This window comes from Ricinus communis, chromosome 8 (genome assembly GCF_019578655.1).
Source record: "Ricinus communis isolate WT05 ecotype wild-type chromosome 8, ASM1957865v1, whole genome shotgun sequence".
Lineage (NCBI taxonomy): Eukaryota > Viridiplantae > Streptophyta > Magnoliopsida > Malpighiales > Euphorbiaceae > Ricinus > Ricinus communis.
In genome coordinates, this window is record NC_063263.1 from 7,787,066 (window position 1) to 7,809,903 (window position 22,838).

General features: G+C 31.9%; 3 protein-coding genes across 3 annotated transcripts; 2 read left to right on the top strand and 1 right to left on the bottom strand.

The window, feature by feature from the left end:
* Positions 1–517: 517 nt before the first annotated feature.
* Positions 518–6,577, top strand: LOC8266963 (WD-40 repeat-containing protein MSI4). Its single transcript, XM_002527360.4, has 15 exons — positions 518–823; positions 976–1,039; positions 1,190–1,276; positions 1,375–1,437; positions 1,637–1,702; positions 1,821–1,895; positions 2,161–2,236; positions 2,662–2,887; positions 3,119–3,200; positions 3,913–3,986; positions 4,201–4,312; positions 4,386–4,460; positions 5,296–5,375; positions 5,555–5,654; positions 6,325–6,577. Exons 1-15 carry the CDS (start codon positions 705–707, stop codon positions 6,424–6,426), a joined length of 1,401 nt encoding a protein of 466 aa, XP_002527406.2. The 5' UTR covers positions 518–704; the 3' UTR covers positions 6,427–6,577.
* A 2,592-nt stretch (positions 6,578–9,169) lies between these two features.
* Positions 9,170–13,551, top strand: LOC8266964 (transmembrane 9 superfamily member 7). Its single transcript, XM_002527361.3, has 7 exons — positions 9,170–9,503; positions 10,377–10,541; positions 10,646–10,755; positions 10,892–11,000; positions 11,096–11,208; positions 11,747–11,897; positions 11,977–13,551. The coding sequence occupies exons 1-7, from the start codon at positions 9,390–9,392 to the stop codon at positions 13,132–13,134; spliced, it is 1,920 nt and encodes a 639-aa protein (XP_002527407.1). The 5' UTR covers positions 9,170–9,389; the 3' UTR covers positions 13,135–13,551.
* A 743-nt stretch (positions 13,552–14,294) lies between these two features.
* On the bottom strand, positions 14,295–18,517 carry LOC8266965. The gene is made up of 6 exons (XM_002527362.4): positions 17,755–18,517; positions 16,196–16,248; positions 15,755–15,842; positions 15,554–15,652; positions 14,786–14,913; positions 14,295–14,691 (listed from the first exon to the last, which is right to left on the bottom strand). Exons 1-6 carry the CDS (start codon positions 18,352–18,354, stop codon positions 14,655–14,657), a joined length of 1,005 nt encoding a protein of 334 aa, XP_002527408.1. The 5' UTR covers positions 18,355–18,517; the 3' UTR covers positions 14,295–14,654.
* Positions 18,518–22,838: the final 4,321 nt, after the last annotated feature.

A 22,838-nucleotide genomic window follows, 5' to 3' on the forward strand; every position in this document is an offset into this window, starting at 1 on the left:
TGTGTGGTTGTTTGTCATTTGTTTTTTATTTGTTTTCTGGTTGTTTTACTAAAAAAAACTAAAATTATATTTTTGAAAAAAGTTAATTTTTTAACCATTTTTAATGCAGAAAAGTTAAAAAATTAACACCGTATTTTTAATAAAAAATAAAATAGATTTTTTTGTTATTTTTTCAAATATTAATACTACTAGAAAAAATGAAGAAAAGTTATTGTTTGATCTTTTTATAGAAAATACGATGTAAGTTTATTTATTTTTACTATATGAAAATATCAAAAATATAATTTTTTATTTTTTTTAAAATATGTTACTGATTTTTTTTATTAAACAACCAAACAATAACTAAAAAAATAAAAAACCTAATCACACCATATTTTTTAAAAGATTTAAAATAACAGTATTTATTTTTAAACAAATTTACACACTAAAAATGATATTTTTTTTGTTAATTTATAGTATTTTTGAAAAGTTTCCAAAAAACAAAGAAAGGGTTAATAGATGGGTAAATGGGGTAGGAGGCTCGGCCCAGACCACTCATTCATCATCCCAGGCCCGCTCGAAAAAGCAGCTTTGCTTCACATTTGGTGGAGCCACTGACACAGTGGCACTGGCACATAATACACTGGTTGAGTAATAGGCGGGAAAGAAAGAAAGAGAGAAAAGAGAAAGAGAAAGAGAAAGAATAGAAAAGGAAAGGAAAGAAAATGAAGGACAAAGGAAGGAAATCGGTAGACGATAGATACGCACAATGGAAATCATTAGTCCCAGTACTCTACGATTGGCTCGCTAATCACAACCTCGTTTGGCCTTCCCTCTCTTGCCGGTCTCCCTCTCTCTCTTTCACTCTCATCTTCTGCCAAACAATGTGCTAGGGTTTCTCTTTGGTTCTGCATTTCCTCTTCTTTAATTAGCTTTTCTAATTTCGAAATGCTTATGATAATGACAACAATATATTGTATTTTTATCGACTAACAGATGGGGTCCACAACTGGAACAGGCAACCTATAAGAACCGCCAGCGTTTATACCTTTCTGAACAGGCAAGAAGATGAAGATGATTCACTTGAATTAGTTGTTTATAATGTCAAACCAATTCTATTAATCATGTACTTGTACTCTTCTTAGCGATGCTAATGCTACCACTTGAAATGTATGATCTGTGTTGTTTTTTCATTTGTTACTGCATTCAGACTGATGGTAGTGTTCCAAATACTCTTGTGATTGCAAACTGTGAGGTTGTTAAACCTAGGGTTGCTGCTGCAGAGCACATTTCTCAGGTTATACTTATACGTCACACCATCGTTCATATTCATTTGCTTTTGTTCACTATTATTATCATAATGATTAACTTGCAATGCTTCTTTTGATATAACAGTTTAATGAAGAAGCACGCTCTCCCTTCGTAAGGAAGTATAAAACCATTTTACATCCTGGCGAGGTACCCATGGCTGTATAATGATTTCTTATTGTCATTGATTCTTATAGAAACAAAGTTATCTTGCAATAATAACTGCTGTGCTAGTGATGTTTTACACATTTTGAGCGTTAATAATTAATTTAACTCATCTAACTTATGCTCCATCATTCACATATTATTCTCCTAATGTTTTACCCATCATTCATTGAGGTTTTTGTAGGTGAACAGAATCAGGGAACTGCCACAGAACAGTAAGATAGTGGCTACACACACTGATAGTCCTGAAGTAAGCATTTTCTTTTCATTTTTATTGTTCTCCTATTTAATTTCTGTTTTTTCGATTTGATTTTCAGTTATAAGTCAATGGAGTTTAATTTCAATTAAGTTATCAATTTTTGAAACAGGTCCTCATTTGGGATGTCGATGCTCAGCCGAATCGCCATGCTGTCCTGGGAGCTACAGAATCTCGTCCAGATCTGGTTTGTCCTACTCCTTTCCTATGACAATTACTTTTTTCTTAATAATCTTTAATTTCTCATGATTTACAATTATACTTAAAAAAATTCTCTATACACAATTATCATTATCACCCTTGTAACTGTTGACTTGTAAGAATGCATTTAGCTATTAATGGCCCTTGGGAGATTTAAGAATCACTTTATTGTTTTTAAAATACATGGAATTGGTTTTAGTTGCTTTTTTCTAAATGCATTGCACTTGTAACCTGGTTGCATTATATTGCAGGTATTGACTGGGCATACAGATGATGCCGAATTTGCTCTGGCTATGTGCCCAACTGAGCCCTTTGTACTCTCTGGAGGTTGGATGTGATTTTTATGATTCCCATGTACAGATTTTTAGAATTTTCTTGCTTAACATATTTGTTATTTTACAATTCAAGCAATGATTGCCATTGTTATATTCTGGTATTTTAGTGTGTTAGCCTTGGTTTCATGTCAAATGCCTTATAGGATTTTCCAAGTCTTGATCCAATTTATAACTGCTGCATACACATTTGTTATTTTCCTAAACAACATGAACATAATCTTGTTACGAGGGTAAGTGAGCTTATAAAATTGTACAAAAACTGTCTGTTGCTTTTTGGTTTTATCATGCTTATCTCTTATGTACAAAACTTATGATCATAAAATTGCTTTTCTTGTCTGGTCTTTGATTACTGTTGGCTGGCTGTTACAGTAACTGATGTTTCCAAAATTCTTTCTGATTGGGCAATTTTAATGGTAGGTAAGGACAAGTCAGTGGTTTTGTGGAGCATACAAGATCATATCTCAGTCTTGGCAGCTGACCCAGTGTCCTTAAAGTCTCCTGGATCTAGTGGCTCCAGCACCAAACATGCCTCTAAGGCTGGTGGTAGTAATGATAAATCTACTAAGAGTCCTTCTATTGGGCCACGTGGTATCTTCCAAGGGCATGAGGATACTGTTGAAGATGTTCAATTCTGCCCATCAAGGTAATTGACAATCAAATGCTCTTATTCCTACATGGCTAAGCAATCATTCATTCACAGATCTCTAGTCACTTTGGTTTGACAAATTATCTATCGTATTACTTGCATCCTCTACAGAAGCCTAGGTCTCCTTTGCTCTCTCAACATCAGTTCATGGATATGTTAAAATTATACTCTCCTTTGAAAGCTTATCCCTCTTGATCTTTTCTAATGCTATTTGCTTTTGATGTGTAGTGCACACGAGTTCTGTAGTGTGGGAGATGATTCTTGCCTTATACTATGGGATGCAAGAACTGGCTCTAGTCCTGTTGTCAAGGTCACAATTTTAGTTTTGATGCCTATTAATTGTTCCTTAACACTTTTCCTGGTATTATTGTGTTCCTTCTTGATGAAAATCTTAACAATGACTACAATCCATATCTAAGGCCCTCTTATTTGGGAGAGGCAGTAGAAGCAAAGTATATGTATATAAAATGCAGATGGAAAAATTTAACCATAATTATTTCATATGCAAATTGCTAAGTTTTATATCATATAACTAAAACATATGTTTCTTTTTTTTTTTTTCTCTTTCTTAATTACTAATAATGCTAGCATTGATCTATAAGTTAAATAAATGCTTTACATATTATATTATGGAAGCTAAAATAAATATGGTAAAACAAAAGTAACAGCTTTATAGTACTATAAGTATATTATCATCTTTTTGTTACTTGTTAAGAATTTATAAATAAAATTAAAATGTTAACGATATAAATCATTTGTGCAAAGCACCAGCCTAAAGCTAGTATGTAATGTAGACAGGTAAAAATTGTACATCTCATTATCTTAGTATTCCCTATAAAATTTTCAGCATATATTGAGCCTGCAAGTTATTTTTTGTTTATTCTGGTTATTGTTATGCTTTCCCTTTTGGCAATTGGAGTTATTTCTACATTGTTCATTTTTTTAGCATAGAACTGAACTTGCCACTTCCTAGTTATACATATTTGGCATTGATTCAGGGATTGTGTTTGCAAATTTGGCAGGTTGAGAAAGCTCACAATTCCGATCTTCATTGTGTTGATTGGAATCCTCATGATGTAAATTTCATTCTTACTGGGTACTAAATCCTGCATTTTCTTCTATTTATTCTCCTTGTCATCAGAGCTGCAGTATGGAACTTTTATATCCATATTCTTTATTGCGAACAAAACAGTCTGGAATATGTGATGATCTTTGAACTATCTTTTTCATTTGTAGTTTATACCTTTTGTTATCATTTTAAATTTATGCAATTCATGGTATGCCTTTAACTGGTGACCTCTGTACTTCAGGTCTGCTGATAATACTATTCACATGTTTGATCGCCGAAGCCTCACCTCTGGTGGACTTGGGTCACCTATTCACAAATTTGAGGGTCACAGTGCTGCCGTCCTCTGTGTACAGGTCTGGAAAGTGATTTGGCTTATGCTCAATGGGAATCCACTGGTTTTTAACAAAATTATGCATTTATCTTCAGTGGTCCCCAGACAATTCTTCTGTCTTTGGAAGTTCTGCAGAGGATGGTCTCCTAAATATCTGGGATTATGAGAAGGTATCATGCTATACATTTTGTCCTAGACATCTTGTCTCTCTCTCATGCTCAATCTTGCTAAAATCTTTAAATTGGTAATAGAAAGGACTGAGAAAGCTAATACCACATTGAGCAATAGAATGACCAGATGATGCAGTTCTCGTTCTTCCTAGTATCCATGGCACATTGAAATAGAATACCAAAAGATGGATTCACTTGTGGAGAATTTATAGCATGAGTAATACCAAGGAGGCGTGTGACAACTGAAAAATGGGGTTGGCAGAAATGTGTTTTTTCTTTCATTATTAACAGAGTGAGGCTACAGTTACCACAGGCTCAGTAATCTAATAGTCAAATGCATGCCTTGTAGAACTTGGGAACATTTATTTAAATCTGATTTTTCCTCTGCCCGAAAAGGTGAAATTGTTCTTAGTACCATTTCTCTGCTGATTTTCTGAGTTTGAGGATACTAGGGAATAAGACTGTTCCATTCACTGCAAATAACCATTGAGGACATTCTATTATCATGAATGAACTGAATGGAGGAACAAGTATAAGCATAGGGTTTGTGTTTCTATTTGTTTCTAAAGTTATCTTTATCATCAACCTGTTTGAGCATTTATATTGTACCATTGTTTGAACATTGATCCCAAATTATATCAGGGCAACTAGAGCAGAATGATATTAGCCAATTACATTTTCTGCAGTGCCACATTGGCATTGATTGCGTCTCTAAAATTGTTCTTGCCTCTTTTAGTCTTGGGATGGTAGGGTTATAAGGTTTATATGTTCTCATTCTTCCTATTTTCTCTTTGGTGCTGGCATTTTTCTCATGGTAATTCCTTTTGTCTTTCAGATTGGTAAAAAGCAAGATTCTGCTGGATTGAACTTGCCCAGCGCTCCTCCAGGATTATTTTTCCAACATGCTGGGCATAGGTATGAAAATTTATATCCTATCTATGCTTTATCATCCTTTCATTTATTCAAGCAACCCCAATTTGCAGATGTTTGACAACAGTTGGATGCCTACAATGTTTTGGGCAAGACTGCAATTTATCTGCTTTGCTTATTTTAATGGGATTATCTGTTGTTATTGATATTTTATGTGCATATAGGGACAAGATTGTTGATTTCCATTGGAATTCTTCTGATCCATGGACAATTGTCAGTGTTTCTGATGATTGTGAGAGTACTTCAGGTGGTGGTACACTACAGGTAAGTAAATCATTATTTGATTGATTTTGTCTGGAGATTATGCAACTTCATTCTGTCATGCAAGTGTGGCTTTAGGTTGCCTTTCTATATCATTGTTCCACATTTTATTTCTCGTTTGCTGTTTGCGGAGAGAACATAATTTGACACAGGGGAATCGATTGCTTTTCATAAATTTTTATTGAAAATTTGTAAATTTTCACAATAGTTGCACATGACCTCTCATATTCAAGAAACATAGGTAACCATTTTCAGTTCTGAAGTAAGGATGAATATTCTTCAATTTGGAAGAGATGCATTAGATTTTTGCCCCATGTCTCCAAATCATGTGGTAGTGTTGTGTTACAGAAAGCTGCCAATAAGTCAAGGAGTTGCAATGCAGTATAAGTAAGAAGTTCGAGTGATTTGGCTTACTGCTTTCTGCTTCAACGCAATTCCCCAATGTGTATCATATTTTCTAATTGCTTAAAAGTGTATTTTGGGCCATTATTTGTATGAAGCAGTATCAGTCAGTCTGTCACTGAGAAACAAATATCGAATAGTAAACAAGAACAACCATTTGACATGCATTTTAGATTACATACTGCCTGTTCTTAGAGATGATCAATCTATGACTGGCACAGCAGTAAACCACCTTGTTCCTTCACTAAAATGTCAATTAATTCTTGTGCAGATATGGCGGATGATTGATTTGATTTACAGGCCCGAGGAGGAGGTCCTCACTGAACTGGAGGATTTTAAATCTCACATTCTTACATGTGATAATAAAAACTAGAAGGAACTTTAAAATGTTCTTGAAAACTAAAAATGCTGAAAAGTATTGGATGATGGCTGTCTTATTAGGAAGGCCTCTCTTTCGGCATTTGAGTTGCTCACTTGAGTTAGAGACCCTTTGTTCTTAAGGTAGCCAGCCATATTTTACCTTAGACTTCATGTTCATATTTTGCCTGCTCTTTCTCCCTTCTTTTTCATTTATCTTTTTTATTTGAGTGCATTTCCTTTTTCGGTGAATCTTTGATCCTCGAGCTTGACCGGGTCAATGGTTGGATCGGATTTTAAACAATAGGATAATACAATCTACAAGCACAAGCATATATATAGTGGGAAAAATCAGAAAAATGTTTGGACCTCAAATAACTCTGCTATTGATTTTCGCTTATTAATCTTAGCTGACATTACAATGAGTAGGAATGTTTTATATCCCAGAAACACAAGGGAAGTGTACATGATTGATTCAAATGTTTATTGCCTTTAGTTGGAAAAGCAATTGTTGCTTCAATTTAATATTGTATGTTTTTCTTGATCCTCCTGTTATTTTTTCTTTAATTTTTAAGTATTGGCTGCTTCATCAACTCGTACCCTTACTATTTTGTCTTGTATTAAAAAATAAAGGGATGACAATAGGTGGATAATTTTAAGGGTATTTTACATTGACGTGTATCACAATTGTTGCTAAATTTCAATTTGGAATACATAATTTCTTGATTTTTCCGTTTAAGAGACTAAAGGAAAAATAACGTTCTAGGCTAGTTGAATAATTACATGTCATTCGTATATATCACATCACTATAACACAACTGATAATACTAAGACATTTGGCATTCATTTTAAAATTAATAAAAATACAATACTAAATAAATCAAATTCTTATTATACCTAATATAATCCGCTAATGATTTTAAAGTGTGCAAAAAACAAACAATCTTTAGATCTTCAAGAACTCCAATCTAGAGACCTACTATAAATCCCGCCATTCACCTCTACTGTTGCAATTCTCTGTTGCTGCCGCCACCGTGGTGACCTCTTCCTTAATCTTCAAAAAGGTCCACCTAAAAAGAAGAGAGTGCAGAAATCTGAGACCATTATCTGATACATTTAGATATATATTATTGAGAAGAGCGTGGCTGCTAGTGCTGGTTACAATTTTTGAGCGTGTTGGTCATGGTTGTCTTTGTTAGCATTCGTTTGTCCATGGTCGTCAGTATTTTTTTGTATAGAGGAGGCTAGAAACGACTCAATGGAAATCAATGATTTCTATACAGAGGTGAATTAATGCTCATATTGCAAGAGGAAAGTTAGTCAATGGAAATTGGAGCAATAACGTTGATGTGATCTGGTTGACACAGACATGCTATCCTCCTCTTTGTCTCTATTATCTTTGTTTCTATATTTGTTTACACAGACATGCTAACCGGTGTTCTAGATTTGTTCTATTTGTTTTTTTTTTTATATATATAATTTTAATTATTTTTCTTTAAATACTCTCAGTTTGGATTTGTTATGTTTTTTTTTTTGTTTTGTTTGGCTTCATCCTTTTTTATCTTATATTTTCATTTTCAATTATAATGATGAACTTTCAATTGTATATTTTGTAACTTTGGGTTTCAATTTGATTGATGAAGCTTCTCTTTGGATATTTTTTTTTTAATTTGGATTATGGTGTTTAGATTGTGAGAAAGTGAAACAAAAATGAAAGAGAAAATAGGTCTTATGTGACATATGTATTTTTTTTTTTAAAAAGGTTATCTAATTAGCCTGTCACATTATTTTTTTTTTAATTTTTCAAGCAGAGATTGACAGAAATGAGTTTAAGGATACTCCAAATAAAAATTAAGAAATTTTATATTGCAAATTAAAATTTAGGGACAGTTGTGATGCATGGCCAACATTGAAGGACCGTCAATGTAAAAATATTAATAATATATATAATATATATAAAAAATATCAAAATAATATTATTTAACTTTTAAAATAATACATTATTGTTAAACTAGTTAAGGGAGATAAATTTATTATTTTTATTTTATATTTTTACGTGTGGTATATATTTATAACATATATTTTTTTATATCAGCTAGTATATTTTGATGATAATGTAGATGTGTGTTTTAAAAAGTGTACTATAGAATATTAAAAATATATAAAAATAAAATTAAATAAAACTAAAATAATCATCTAAAGGTGCCAGAAAGAATAATTATTTTATATTTATAGCAATTATTTTAATTTGTATGACAATAAAAAAATTAGATAAAATTGAAGAATGAAAATAATGTTGCTATAATTTTATTGAAAAACACAATAATAAAAGATATTATAATACAGTTTTAAATAAAGAACACTTTTTTTCTTAAATTTATGCCATAAATATCAATTTAAAATATTTTTTCATTATACAGATAAAATGAATCTTTTTAAAATACCTTAAATTAACTAAAAAATAATATTTTTCATTGTACAATTTAAAAAAAAAATACTATTTTTTTGAAATATTTTTAAAAAATTATGATATAATTATTTTTCAATTATCTTTTGATTATTCTTTAGTAATTTTAAAAAAATAAGAAATCTAATTTTTAGTATTTTAACATATTAAAATAAAAAATTTAATATCGTAAATCTGATAAAAATATAAAAACTTTTATTATTTTTCAAAAAATAAAACTTTTCACGCCATTTCCCGTATATACAGGTAAAAAACCCAAATTAATATGCGATCTTAAGATTGTGAGACTGTGGACCAGTTCAGGCCCGGATTATGACAGTGCCGGGCCAAAACCGGCCCTGGAACATGGCTGCGCCAGACTAATTGGATTCTGGAAGCGGCAAAAGAAGAAAAAAGAAAGGGGCCTGGCAATAGGCAAAACGAACATCTCTGTTATATTCGAAGTCTTTGCCAGTGTATAAACCTCTCTCTCACTTGCCCGTTTCTCAATCTCAACGTTCCTGTAACTGAGAATGAAGAAGATGAAGATGTGTAGTAGTAAAATGATCTTCTTCTTCGCCGTTCTCTTTTTCTCATCCGCATACTCATTTTATCTTCCTGGCGTTGCTCCTCGTGACTTTCACAGGGTAACCCATCTGTTTCTCTTCTTGTTTTTTTTTTTTTTTAATTATCTTTTGTTTTCTTAAATTTCTTTAGCTATTTCAATTTATGGGTTCACTTTTTATTGAAAAAGAAATTCACCCTTTTTCGGTGTTTTAAGTTATGGGTTTATCTTTGTTTTTGTTACAAGTAGTGTTGGATCTAGGGTTTTGGTGTTTGATCTGTTACTGCAGATCCGTGATTTCACCTTTCGGTTCGATTTGGATCTGTGATTTTGTTGTTGCTTTGACTTTTAAAATGTAGTGATTTAATAACGAGTTCTTTATGTTGGCTGTTTATATCAGCTGGTATATGCCGTTTAGACTTCCACTTATATGGGTGTTTGATTTAGTGATATGACTGGTTGTTGTTTGTCATGTGGGTGTTTTTCATATTTGCTTTATACGAGTATGTGTACGCTTATGATTAAGTTACACTAATTAATGATGGAAGCAGTTAGAAAATTGAATATGTATTTAACATGCTCTAAGATTTCTAACACTGCTCAGTATGTTTACAAATAGTGGTGAAAGTTAGGTATGCAGTTCAAATATTGAATATCGAAGTGCAACTAATAACATTTTATTATGGTGGTATGTTTCATTGGTATTACGAATTCCAATATCATCCATGTTTGAGTAACCATTGTAACTGATGGCATCTTTTATTTGGCATATTGTTTATTGGAACTTTTCTCACTTCAATTAAAATCTTATGGTGAAGAATTTTCTTGGTTGTGTGATGCTGAATAGTAGGGGCTTGTTGTTCTTATTTCATTGTGAAGTTTTATTATTAAGTTCAATGTCTAACATTATTCTTATTATTAAGTTCAATGTCTAACATTATACTCCTTTGATTAGGGTGATCCCCTTTCTGTCAAAGTGAACAAGCTGTCATCTACCAAGACACAACTTCCATATGACTACTACTACTTGAAATATTGTAAGCCTAATAAGATTCTGAACAGTGCAGAAAATTTGGGTGAGGTTCTTCGAGGTGACCGCATTGAGAATTCTAAATACACGGTAAGCTTCTGTTACCCTTTTATGTGCTTTATTAACTTGTAGTTGGCAAAAATTGAATTCATGATGAATTGTTGTTGATACCTTGGACAATGATCCCACTCCAGTTTGAAATGATGGAAGAGCAGCCATGTAAAGTGGCCTGTCGGGTGACACTTGATGCTGAATCTGCTAAGAATTTTAAAGAGAAAATTGATGATGAATATCGAGTTAACATGTAAGCTTGAGATGCATTTTCTATTTTCTGTTCTGTGATTTTAAGGTTTTGTGTGTGCAATTCCCCATTTGTATATCTGTTGCATGTCAAATTTGATTTTCTTGGCTGTTTTGATATCTGGGAAATGGATGTGCAGGATTTTGGATAATCTTCCTGTTGCCGTTCTTAGACAAAGGAGGGATGGCAGTCAATCAAAGACTTACGAACATGGTTTCCGTGTTGGGTTCAAAGGAAATTATGCTGGGGTATGTTTCAGAAAGAACAAGTACCATTGTGGTTTATTTCTTAAGTATTTGTATCTTTTCTCTTTATGTTTCTCTGATAAGTGTTCATTTTACAGAGTAAAGAGGAGAAATACTTTATCAATAACCACCTGAGCTTCAGAGTAATGTATCACAAAGATCTTGAGACAGACTCTGCTCGAATTGTTGGGTTTGAGGTCATTCCTAACAGGTATTATACTGCTTCCTCTCTTATAAATTTGAGTTTTTCTTTATGGGGTTAAGCTGTCTTAGGTAGATGGGGGAGACGAATGAGGTTTAGTGTATGCTTTGAATTTTGAAAGCAACAATGCTGTTGGAGGAAAAGAAACATATGAGTACTTGAATGAAATATGTGTGCTTGCTGCAAGCAGGTTTTAGTTGCTAAGCATTTGGGCTCTAGAACATTCATTTGTTGCTTTTGATTGTTAAATGCCTGAGAGCATCTCATATTCTGATGTTACTTCTTAGAATCCTTTTGCACCGATATACACATCTACATATGCACTTATTTTCTTTATTGTTTCCATGTCGTTTTGCCTACATAATTCTGTGAATATTCTGTTGAAATTTTGTAGCAAATCTGGTATTATTCCTTTTTGGTTTTCTAATCACATGGCAATGTGGTGGTCACTGCGATGTATGTTACAATGAGATGCACTCTGTGGGTGGTGATTTATTGAGCTTATGTTATTATTCTGTTTCATCTAATTCCTATAATTTGTAAACAGTATTAATCACGAGTACAAGGAATGGGATGATAATAATCCTCAGGTGACAACATGCAACAAGGACACCAAAAAGTTAATTCAAGGTAGCACTGTTCCACAAGAAGTTGACTCGGGCAAGGCAATTGTGTTCACATATGATGTTACTTTTAAGGTACTCTCTCATTAATTTTTCTGTGAAGCTTTGTTGTTTTCTCTCTACAGATCTTCTCACTTCTGCAAACTTCTTTTAGGAAAGTGAGATTAAATGGGCTTCTCGTTGGGACACATACCTGCTCATGAATGATGATCAAATCCATTGGTTCTCCATCATAAACTCACTGATGATTGTCCTCTTCCTTTCTGGCATGGTGGCCATGATTATGATGAGAACTTTATACAGAGATATTGCAAACTATAATCAGTTGGAGACCCAAGATGAGGCTCAGGAAGAAACAGGATGGAAACTTGTCCATGGAGATGTGTTCAGAGCGCCGATCAATTCTGGTTTACTCTGTGTTTATGTTGGTACAGGTGTACAAATCTTTGGAATGACACTTGTGACAATGATATTTGCCTTGTTGGGTTTCTTATCCCCTTCAAACAGAGGTGGCCTTATGACTGCTATGGTTCTGTTATGGGTATTCATGGGCATATTGGCTGGTTACTCATCAGCACGCTTATACAAAATGTTCAAGGGCACAGAGTGGAAGAGGAACACCCTAAAAACTGCATTTATGTTCCCGGGTATTCTTTTTGCAATCTTCTTTGTATTGAATGCCCTAATCTGGGGGGAGCAGTCTTCAGGGGCAGTGCCTTTTGGGACAATGTTTGCACTCGTTTGCTTGTGGTTTGGTATATCTGTTCCATTGGTCTTCGTGGGTAGTTACCTCGGGTTCAAAAAGCCAGCTATCGAAGACCCTGTGAAAACAAACAAAATTCCTAGGCAAATACCTGAACAAGCATGGTACATGCAACCAGTATTTTCGATACTCATTGGAGGCATTCTTCCATTTGGTGCTGTTTTCATCGAGCTTTTCTTCATCTTGACATCGATATGGCTGAATCAGTTCTACTACATCTTTGGCTTCCTCTTCATAGTGTTTGTTATCCTTTTGATCACTTGTGCAGAGATTACGATTGTCCTCTGCTACTTCCAGTTATGCAGTGAGGACTATCACTGGTGGTGGAGATCGTACCTGACTGCCGGTTCTTCTGCCTTGTACCTTTTCCTCTACTCTGTTTTCTACTTCTTCACCAAGTTAGAGATCACAAAATTGGTTTCAGGCATCCTTTACTTTGGGTATATGGTAATCATATCATATGCATTCTTTGTTTTGACTGGAACAATTGGCTTCTATGCTTGCTTCTGGTTTGTCCGAAAGATTTACTCCTCTGTCAAGATTGACTGATCTGAATATGCAAAAGTTATAAATTCAAGTCCAGGCTTAGGATGTGAATCTGGATGCCGGGGTTCTGTTAGTTTTTCTTCATGCTTTTGCTGGATTCATATTGTGCCATGGGAATTTTGGGATCTAGTCACGTTGAAAGCTATTTTCTTGTGCTGATCATAAAAGTAGGGCCGGGTCTGTTATGTGAAATGATACAAGACTAGTTTCTGTGCATTGAACGGTGATTTAGATATCGCCTTAATTAAAAGCATATCAACTGTCAATGTCATCTACTGAAACATAAGATTAGCTGCATCATACCTTTTTTGTTTCTTGATTTCTTTCTCATGTTGCAAGTCTAGAGTTAGAAAATAGAAAAACCAGTAGTGGGTATATATAATATATAATGCTTGTTCAAAGCTAAGCTATTCTATTTCATTTATATGTCTAAGCTATTCCAGGTTTCCATCGCTCTTAAAGTCATAATAATCCTGGTTTTGTGGGGACTCTCTTGACGCCTGAATTACTCTGTGGGATCTTGCATCTCCATGATCCCTTCTACTCTTTCATCAATTGAAAAAAGAACATTCACTGCCAACAAGAATCGCATGGCAACAGGCTGTTTGCATACCAGAAAATTCCCAGACAATTCCTTAAGAAAAAGAAAACAGAATGCAGTCGGATTGAATAAAACCACATAAAAATTGTTTAGTTTAGATATCATAAAAAAAGAGTTAATGTATGATGTAAAATTAAAAGTTAAACCTGTAAAAGTGTAATCAAAGTTCATATGCCAATTATGCATTTAGCATTAAGCTTTTTGAATTGTGAAAATCTATCTTTAAAAATAAAAAAATATATGTTTTATTTACAAAACTGAAAAACAAAATTTAAAAGGGAAAAAAAAAAAAAACCAGAGACAATTGAAGCTAATTTTAAATGGAGGGGAACTCTTTTATGCCATAAATTAGTCCATGATATCTTTTAATTAGCTCAAGTCTTGTGTAGTAGAAATCCCATATACATCTTGCTAGAAAAAAATTAAAAAACTTCTCATGTTCTTATTATATTATCTGTGGTTTCCAAGGACAGCTGCAAGGTTCTGCTATTATCTGGGCTTAACCAATATGTTAATATCCCAAAGTCTATGCAAAAAAAAGAAAGAAAATGAAGAAGAAGAAGAAGAGAAACTGTACCAATATATACTGCAAGTTATTCAAAACCATATATTCCTAAATTTCTAATGTACTTCCACAACCAACCTCCAACCCCCATTAGAGATTTGAAAGGAAGCTTATGATCCAATCCCATAGTGTAATGTTAGTGGTTCATCAAGATCAATCTCATAAAGGATTAACTAGATTCTAATGGAGAAACCTAGGGGAAAAGAAAAGTATCAATTCACAATGGCCATAATTCTTTGCACCAAGTAGACCCAAAGAAGCACAGGCAGTCAAAAAATTCCTGGCGACAGTTGGGTATCAGATCTACATACTACAATAAGTCCATCCTTCAGTACAGTAACCAAAAAGTTGTTATCTTCAGTTTGAGTGTAACCTTGATTTCCCATTTTTCTGCCTGTATATGATTATTATAAATACAGTTAACAACAGGCACCGCTGAGAATGTACATTGGATCAGAAACATAAATTTGACAAGATTAGCAACTCACCAAAACACGTCCTTCTTTTCTTGTGCTAATAGCTCTTCAAAGGAAATATCAGCAACTTCAGTGTTGCTACTCTCAATCAGCTCACCAGACTTGGCCTTCAATTCCATGCAGGCACTGATTTCAAGCATCTAAAAGGGAGAAGGTCAGAATCAAAAGAACTAATCAATATAATCTTAGCCATAAGGAAATAGAAAAGAAAAAAAAAAAAACTAGCCGTCAATTTGATATAACAAAAGAGACGGCCCCACTTTTGCTTGTGAAAGGAGGTGACAAAAAGATGGTTACCCACCCCATGCCTGGAAAAAGTAATCAAAGCACCCATAAAAGGGCCTTAGCAGTAAAAGAAGCGAATTTCTCCCTATTTAAGTAGCAACATATGAGAGAAGAAACAACATGAAAAGGAAAAGTAAGAAAATCAAACATTACAGTTATAGGAGGTATATTTTACTTTTTCCATCCAAGATAAAGCATTATTCTCAATTCACTAAAAAGGAAATGCATCTTTGAAAAACTTGATAAATGTCCAATGACCCTCATAAGAAACATGAAACAGATGGTACGGAGGTCTGTTATAGTAACGCCTTGTTTGACGTGAATAAGTTTTCAACAGTTACAGAGAAAAATTAGAGAACTAAAATAGAACTATATATTTAATTGTTAGCATAAACAGCATCATCAGAAACTATGAGCACATCTTGAACCATACCAATACAATCTATAATTGAAACCTTCATTTAAAGATTCTAATAATTAGGATTTGAGTTTTACCTTTTTGTATGCTGGTGAGAGTTTAAGCTGTTGCTGAAGCCAATTATAGACAAATGTATCTTCTTCTAATCTCTTTTGTTCTAGCTCCAGCTTGTATATCTGAAGAATAAAAAGCATTAAAACAAATGAGTGGCAATCCAATTGACACTATCTGCTGCTTTATTAAGCAAGAAAACTGTAATTGAATTACTAATGTGTCACCTGTTGCCGAAGGCGGTCAATTGAAGATCTATCTGCCTTGAGTAGTAGAGCCTTTGTTATAGTAAATTTACGTTTGATGACCTCAGACCTAGAAAAAATAGTAGATGAAAATTTCATATTATGGATATGTTAGTGGAAGAGAATAACTAGGATGTGCTATTTTAGATACCAGATATTTAAGGGGATAGGTAGCATATGGTCCAGTCATAATCATAAAAAGAAAACTAAAGTGAGTTAATTCAAAGATCAAAAGATTGTTGATAAAAATGCTAAATTATGCATTATTAAGCTGTGTAAACTAATGGCCCAGAACAGATGAATCTCAGTCACAACTCACAAGGAAAACAAACTGACTAGCATAGCAGGAGACATAACAATAGCAATTTAGTGTAAAACAGGCAAAAGAAGAATTTGGTTTCCAGAGAATAATCTTCAACATACTTGTGCTGCAGCTCATTTCTAGCTTCAATCAAGCAATTAGCAAAGTCTCCAACCTGCATTATAAGAGAAAGCAAAGAAGTTTATGCTCCAGATGACTTTGTGATGAAGTATTTGTTATGCAAACATTCAATTCGGAAATCCACATTTACACAGCTTAATGTTATTACTTACATGTCATAAAGCAACTACTCCAATTTAAATCATCAATTTAATCTATCAACTGGACCAGACATTCCGTAATAGAGAACAAGAAGAAAGGCTTAAGCCTACTTATGGGTTAAAAATCCAACAAGTGAATTTAGCTGAAAGTTGTCCACTAGTTACAGGGTAAAATCCTGTCACCTTCAAAATTGAAAGTCTGCCTTAGAATTCTTGATAGCACTAGAAAGATTTGGCTTATATGAAACTGAATATAAAGATGCCATCTTCATTATTGCTCAAATATTTGCTAACAGTCATAAAATGATGCCAGCTATCAGAGAAAACTGAATAAATTGATAATGGGATAGAGCAATGAAACAATTATCTTGTAGCTTCAGCAGCACTTGTAGTAAGAGGAGTAGTTGCTTTTCCGGTCTTCCTCTGAGGCCTGAGAATGACTGTTTCTTGTAACAGTGATGTTTTCCAAACTACATTCCAATATGTGCTCCAGATGTACATTGTAAATTCACAATACTCATTTTCCCACAGGTAAGAGATAACCACTAAAAATATATTGCATTCAGTTGCATCAGAAAAGCAATTGTATCTATCCCCTCATTTGCCAACTGACATAAACCATAACCAGTTTAAAATCCCACCACCAATGAGGAGCAGCTCATAAACCAGCCCTTGCAGTAACTCAAAAACCAAATACATGCCCAAGGTAAGCTCCCCAATGTAAATCTCACAGTTAATTTCCTCAAAGTGAGCAAAATAGTACCAATTGCAGTCCATAAAATCCTAAAACTGGCACAGGTTTACATGAATGAGCTACTATCCTAACTTGAACTTTCAAACATTATAATTAGCTATCTGACACTTTTATTACCACACCATACAACTTGCAAGTTGAAGTTTCTGTTTTAGTAGTATGTTAGATAGAGATCATCTGAACCATTAATTAAAATCATATTTTACTTGTGATAGGACCATTTATAAAGTTAAAGATGCAAATTAATTCTCCACAATATACTTCTGCCTTTATTTTTCCTCTCACAATCTATCAAAGAAGTTGTTTGCTAGGTAACTTGACCGTCTAAAAAGTGCACGTGCAAGCCATATCTATAAGCAAAGAGTTCCCTCGGGAAGACAACCTAAATACCGTTCCTCATTACAAATGAATAATGGTCATAAAATACAACTTCTTAATCAAAATAAACAATAAAATGGATCACAGACTCGAAATAGGAAAAAATAGAAATGCAGCCAAAAGCAATTCAGTGCAAACATAACAGGCATCCTTCAGAATTTTAACAAGAAACCTAATTATACCAAGATAACAACTGTCAATTAACATTAAGAGAAGAAATGAACTGAACTGAACTTAATGTTTCTAAAATAAGTACAGAATGAAAAACCTGTGCCAGTGTCAATCCTTTACTTTCATTGCACTTGACAAGATGATCATACTGCTGTTTAATCTTCCTCTGTGTAGCACTACTACTTGATGTAAACGGGTACAGACAAACCAATTCCTGTTTGACCGGACCCGATACAGAATCCGAACCATCCATTTCCCTCTCAATGCCCTTATCTTGAGCCCCATTTTCTTCTTCACTCTTCAAATCTAATCTCTTCTTTTTAGCTCTTTTCTTCTTCTTTTTCACTCTGTTAGTATTATGATTATAATCAGAATCCCCAATTAACCCATTTCTCTCATCACCATGACCGGAGCGCGTTTCATCACCAAACAGAGAAGCCCATTTGGGAGAATCAGATGGCAAAATGTCAAGAAGAAGAGAACGGGTCAAATGGGTTTGGTTATTCTCACTGGTTTTACAAGTTTTGTCAATTATTTTTGATAAAGAATGGTTTATAACTGATGAGTCATTTTCCTGGGTATGTTGTTCTTGTTTCTTCGCCTTGTTGAAGCTTTTATAAAGAAGAAAGATTGAAAGAGAGAAAGAAACAGAGAAAGCAAAGAAGAATAGGAAGAAGAAGAAGAGATGAGAAAACATGATGGGTTCCTCTTGGTCTGGAAAATAGTGTAAAAAGATTTAAACTTTTTTAGAGAGAAAGATCAGATATATGTGAAAATAAGGTACTGTTATAATAGCCGCCATTGAAACGCGTCATGTATACAGAGTATAGCTATTAAGCGTGAAGAAAGATAACTGCTTCAGAAAGTTCTCACTTATGTTTCATATAAATCCCAATATCATATAGTTATTTAATCAGCATTTTCTATTAAATATTAAAATATATTATTAATTTTTATCTATTGCATAATGATTAATTGCTATACAATAAAAAATAGTTATTTCTATATTTTTTATAAATACAAAAACTCATCTACATTAAAGATTAGAATTTAAACATAACTTTAAATAAGAATTACATCAAATAATTATTAGTTTTTATTATTTAATATTAAATATATTTTACTCACTTTATAATTTCAATTTTTTTAAAAAGAAAATTCAAGTTCCTAAAACTGAAGTTACTATTCTATTACCATCTTGTCCCTAAGCTTTCCAGAAGAAAGAAAGAAATACACGATTAAGCCTTTCAAGTAGGAGCACAATCAAATTAAGATAGACTACATTTGTTATTGAGCAAGACAAATGAGCAAAGCTTGATTACTTTTTATTAAGAAAAATTCATGCCTTAAAGGGTTACTGCACCTAACTATTCAATTAAAGTGTATGTTTATGTTTAGTTAAAATTTATAAAAAAAAATTATTTTATTTGAGAAAAAAATAAAATAAAAATAATAGATATTTAGTGTTGATGATGTGTCTAAGTTAGTATTCGTAAGTGCACAAATCGTTCTTATAGTAAAAACGGTAAGTTTACCACGAGGTCAATCTCTCAATGAACTATAAAACCACTTATTATAAAGACTAATTATCAACGCAAAATGCTAAAAGCAAATCTAAACACTCTAAACCAATATTTTGAGAAAATAGAATATTCATAAAAGACACAAAACAAATTATAAATAAAGTAAATATACAATGTAAATGCTTATGATTTAAAACTATACGCTAAATGCAGTATTTAGCCTAGCTAATTACTTAATAATCTCCTTGTCTTACTTTAAATTTAGATCTACTGAATGAGATGGTGATATGTTTTTTCTTTTAATTATTCAGGCTAATTATGCAACTAAAGTTTTTTCTACCAACTAAAGTTTTGTCTTACTTTAAATTTATATCTAATGAATGAGATGGTGATATATATGTGTGTTTTTTTTTAATTACTTAAGCTAATGATGCAACTAAAATCTTTTCTACCAACATAGATTGAAGTAAAGATGGTGTCTCTAATACATTCAATCAAAATATTTTCATGATATTAAAGATATGAAAATAAAAAATCATTCATTAAATAAATAAATAAATAACAAGGTTCATATATAAGTAAAACGGCTAAACTAAACACCATAATGTTCATGGTATTAAATACAAAGACATAAAAATAATAAAATAAAAACTCTATTCAAATATAAAATCTTTCAAGTAGGAAGATGATTAGCCCATTGAAAATCTCATTGATCTTGAAAAAACAATTAAAACTAAGAACTAAATATTTGTGGAAAATGAACTGTAGAGAAAATAATAGTGGACAAATGCAGATAGAAGATGCAACAGAGAGCGGATAGGAAAGATCTCTCATCTCTTTTTAAAACTATATATAGAGAAAAGGGTCATCCTCTAAGTACAAAACTTTCAAGAGTTATAACTCTTAACTATTTTAAATTAAACAAATAACTATTAATGGCCCATAATTATAAAAAGATATAATTAATCCCCTTTTAGGCCTTTTATAATTCGGTCAGGCCTATGCTTAGCAATCCACGCATCTTAATTTTGGGTCTTAACACAAACATGTCCAATTATACTCTTTACATATTTTACTTTCTTGGCTAATAACACTTGAAATTAGACAATAAAATTTAAGTGAAGTAACAATACATATTTTCACCATATTAGAAAATATATCATTATAACTCTAAAATACCATAAATAATTATATATAATTTGGACTTATCAATTGACTTGCTAATATGTGGAATTTATTTAGAAAATTTATCTGTTTTGTTAGAATTTAGTTTAGCTATAATTAATTTTTATACAAATTTAATTATATAGAATATTGAGTTAACTTTCTCTCCATTTAAAACATATAAATTATAGATTCACAAATGACTTCCATAAATTTTATGATTTCAATTAAATACTATGTTAAAATATTCATTAATTTACTAAAAGAATATAATTGTTATCATAAAGGCTTAATTACTAATTAAATATTGAACTTTACATATTTTAATAATTTTTTTAATTATTTTAAAATAAATATTTATACTTTTAATTTATTTTTAAAAATATTTTTCAATGACAATTTTTAAAATTTAACGATAAAAAAGATAAGGTGAAAAATACATTGTACTTATTAAAAGAATAATAATTATGATCAATAAAAAATAGTTTATCCTGTATTTAAAATTAAGAATCTCATATATGTGCATCATTTAATATATTTTTATATGTCATTTCTCTTATTATAAAATTTTAAATATTATTACTGAAGTATTTTTAAAAATAATTTAAAAGTATGGATATTTATTTTAAAATTTTAAAATAATTTAAGAAGATTATTAAAGACATAAAATTTAGAATTTAATTAATAATTAGGCTATCATAAAATTAATAATATATTTAAAAAAATTATAATAACATTCTTGTTGATAAATTTAAGCTTATATTATTAATAATTCTTATAAGAAAAAATAATTAAATTTTATCAAATATCATGTTATTAATATTTTAACTTACAAATTAGCTCATAATATCCAAGAGCGCATAAATGAGATAGTAAGAGTCTCTTCTAGTTTAACTATAGTCTCGAGTTTGAATTTTGAATATGTAGTTGTGTTAAAACTTTTGAATGAGTATTTTGCCACCCGTAAGGATATTATCCGACAACTCTAAATTAACTTTAGATATATGTGTACTAAAAATTAGCTCAATGTAGTTGTGTTAAAACTTTTGAGAAAGTAATTTACAATCCATAAAAGTCCTACCCCACACGCGCTAGATTAACTTTAGATATATGGATATTAAAATTTAGCTCATAAATGTCTAAATGAATTGAATTGTTAAGCTTTGCTTATTTACTAAACATGTTCAAAAAAATTATTAATTAGTTAAAGATTGAGTAGTTTACGAGTGTTTAGGCTTATGTGCAATATTACGTTCAAGTCCAAATGATAGGATACGGTATATTTTATTTTAAGTGGCAGGTGACTTTTAAATTTTGATTATGTTTCTAATGATTATATAGCATATTTGATTATTAATTTATTTAACTATATGGTTTTTTTTTAAAAGGTTTTCAAGCTTCTATATATAAATTTTTTTAAAAAGATAAACATAATTATCCTTACAACATTATTAAATTTATTTTAATATTAAATCTAATCAAATTTAAATTAAATCATATCAATTTTTGAAAATCTTTATTTACTTTTGCCTTGCTCCATCACAAAAACATATTTCATATATATATAAATATATAATAAATATGTACTCAGACTGCAGTTAATCTAAGCATTATTAAAGTATAGAGACTAGTTAACCAATATACTATAATTTGGTCATATTTAAGTACAATAGGTTGTCATATGAATCTTTATATACTCGAGGCCTAGCTTAAGTGGCAAGAGTGATTGCTCTTGCAAGGTAGATGTCTTGAGTTCAAGTCCCCAATTCTGCACTAGTTGAGATTTCACCTTTATAGCGAGTGTAAGGGGATGGCTACCCCATGTTGTATAGTCCACAGCTCATTGGGCCTTCTATGAACGAAAAAAAAAAAAAAAAACTATGAAGCTTTGTATTTAAGCATTAGCCAAGGTATTAGACATCTCTTGGAGGAGACTTTGAGGTTTATATAGGTGATTTATTACTAACTTTTTAATAGTACCATACCCCTAAATGGACATGCCTACTACCATTATTTGCTTCCCTAACATGTGCACAGTGCACAATTTTTATCCCACGCATTCAATTTCAATTTAGTAACTAAATACTGACATAGGTTAAAGTGTCGGTTTGGACCCTAAGCCCTTGTGCTGTTTCAGCTAAAAAAATTTGGAGTGAATTGGTCATTAATAGAAAGTTTTGATATAATTTGACTAAAAAGCCAGACTTTTGTGTGAATTGAACACTATGAAATGGCTCAGGGACTAAATTGACCATTTTGCATACTTGAACCTATACTTGATTATTATTATTATTATTATTATTATTATTATTATGACGATGATGGTGATATATAAGCACAGAATTGTGAAAGAAGAAAAACAGTTAAGAAAACGTAGAAAAAAGAAAAAAAAGGAAAAAAGATCACCAAGTCAAGATTCTGTCTAGTTTAATGATTGACTTGTTAGATTGTGAGTTTTAAAGAATGGTGTTGAAGAGGGCCTACTCGTCAACGA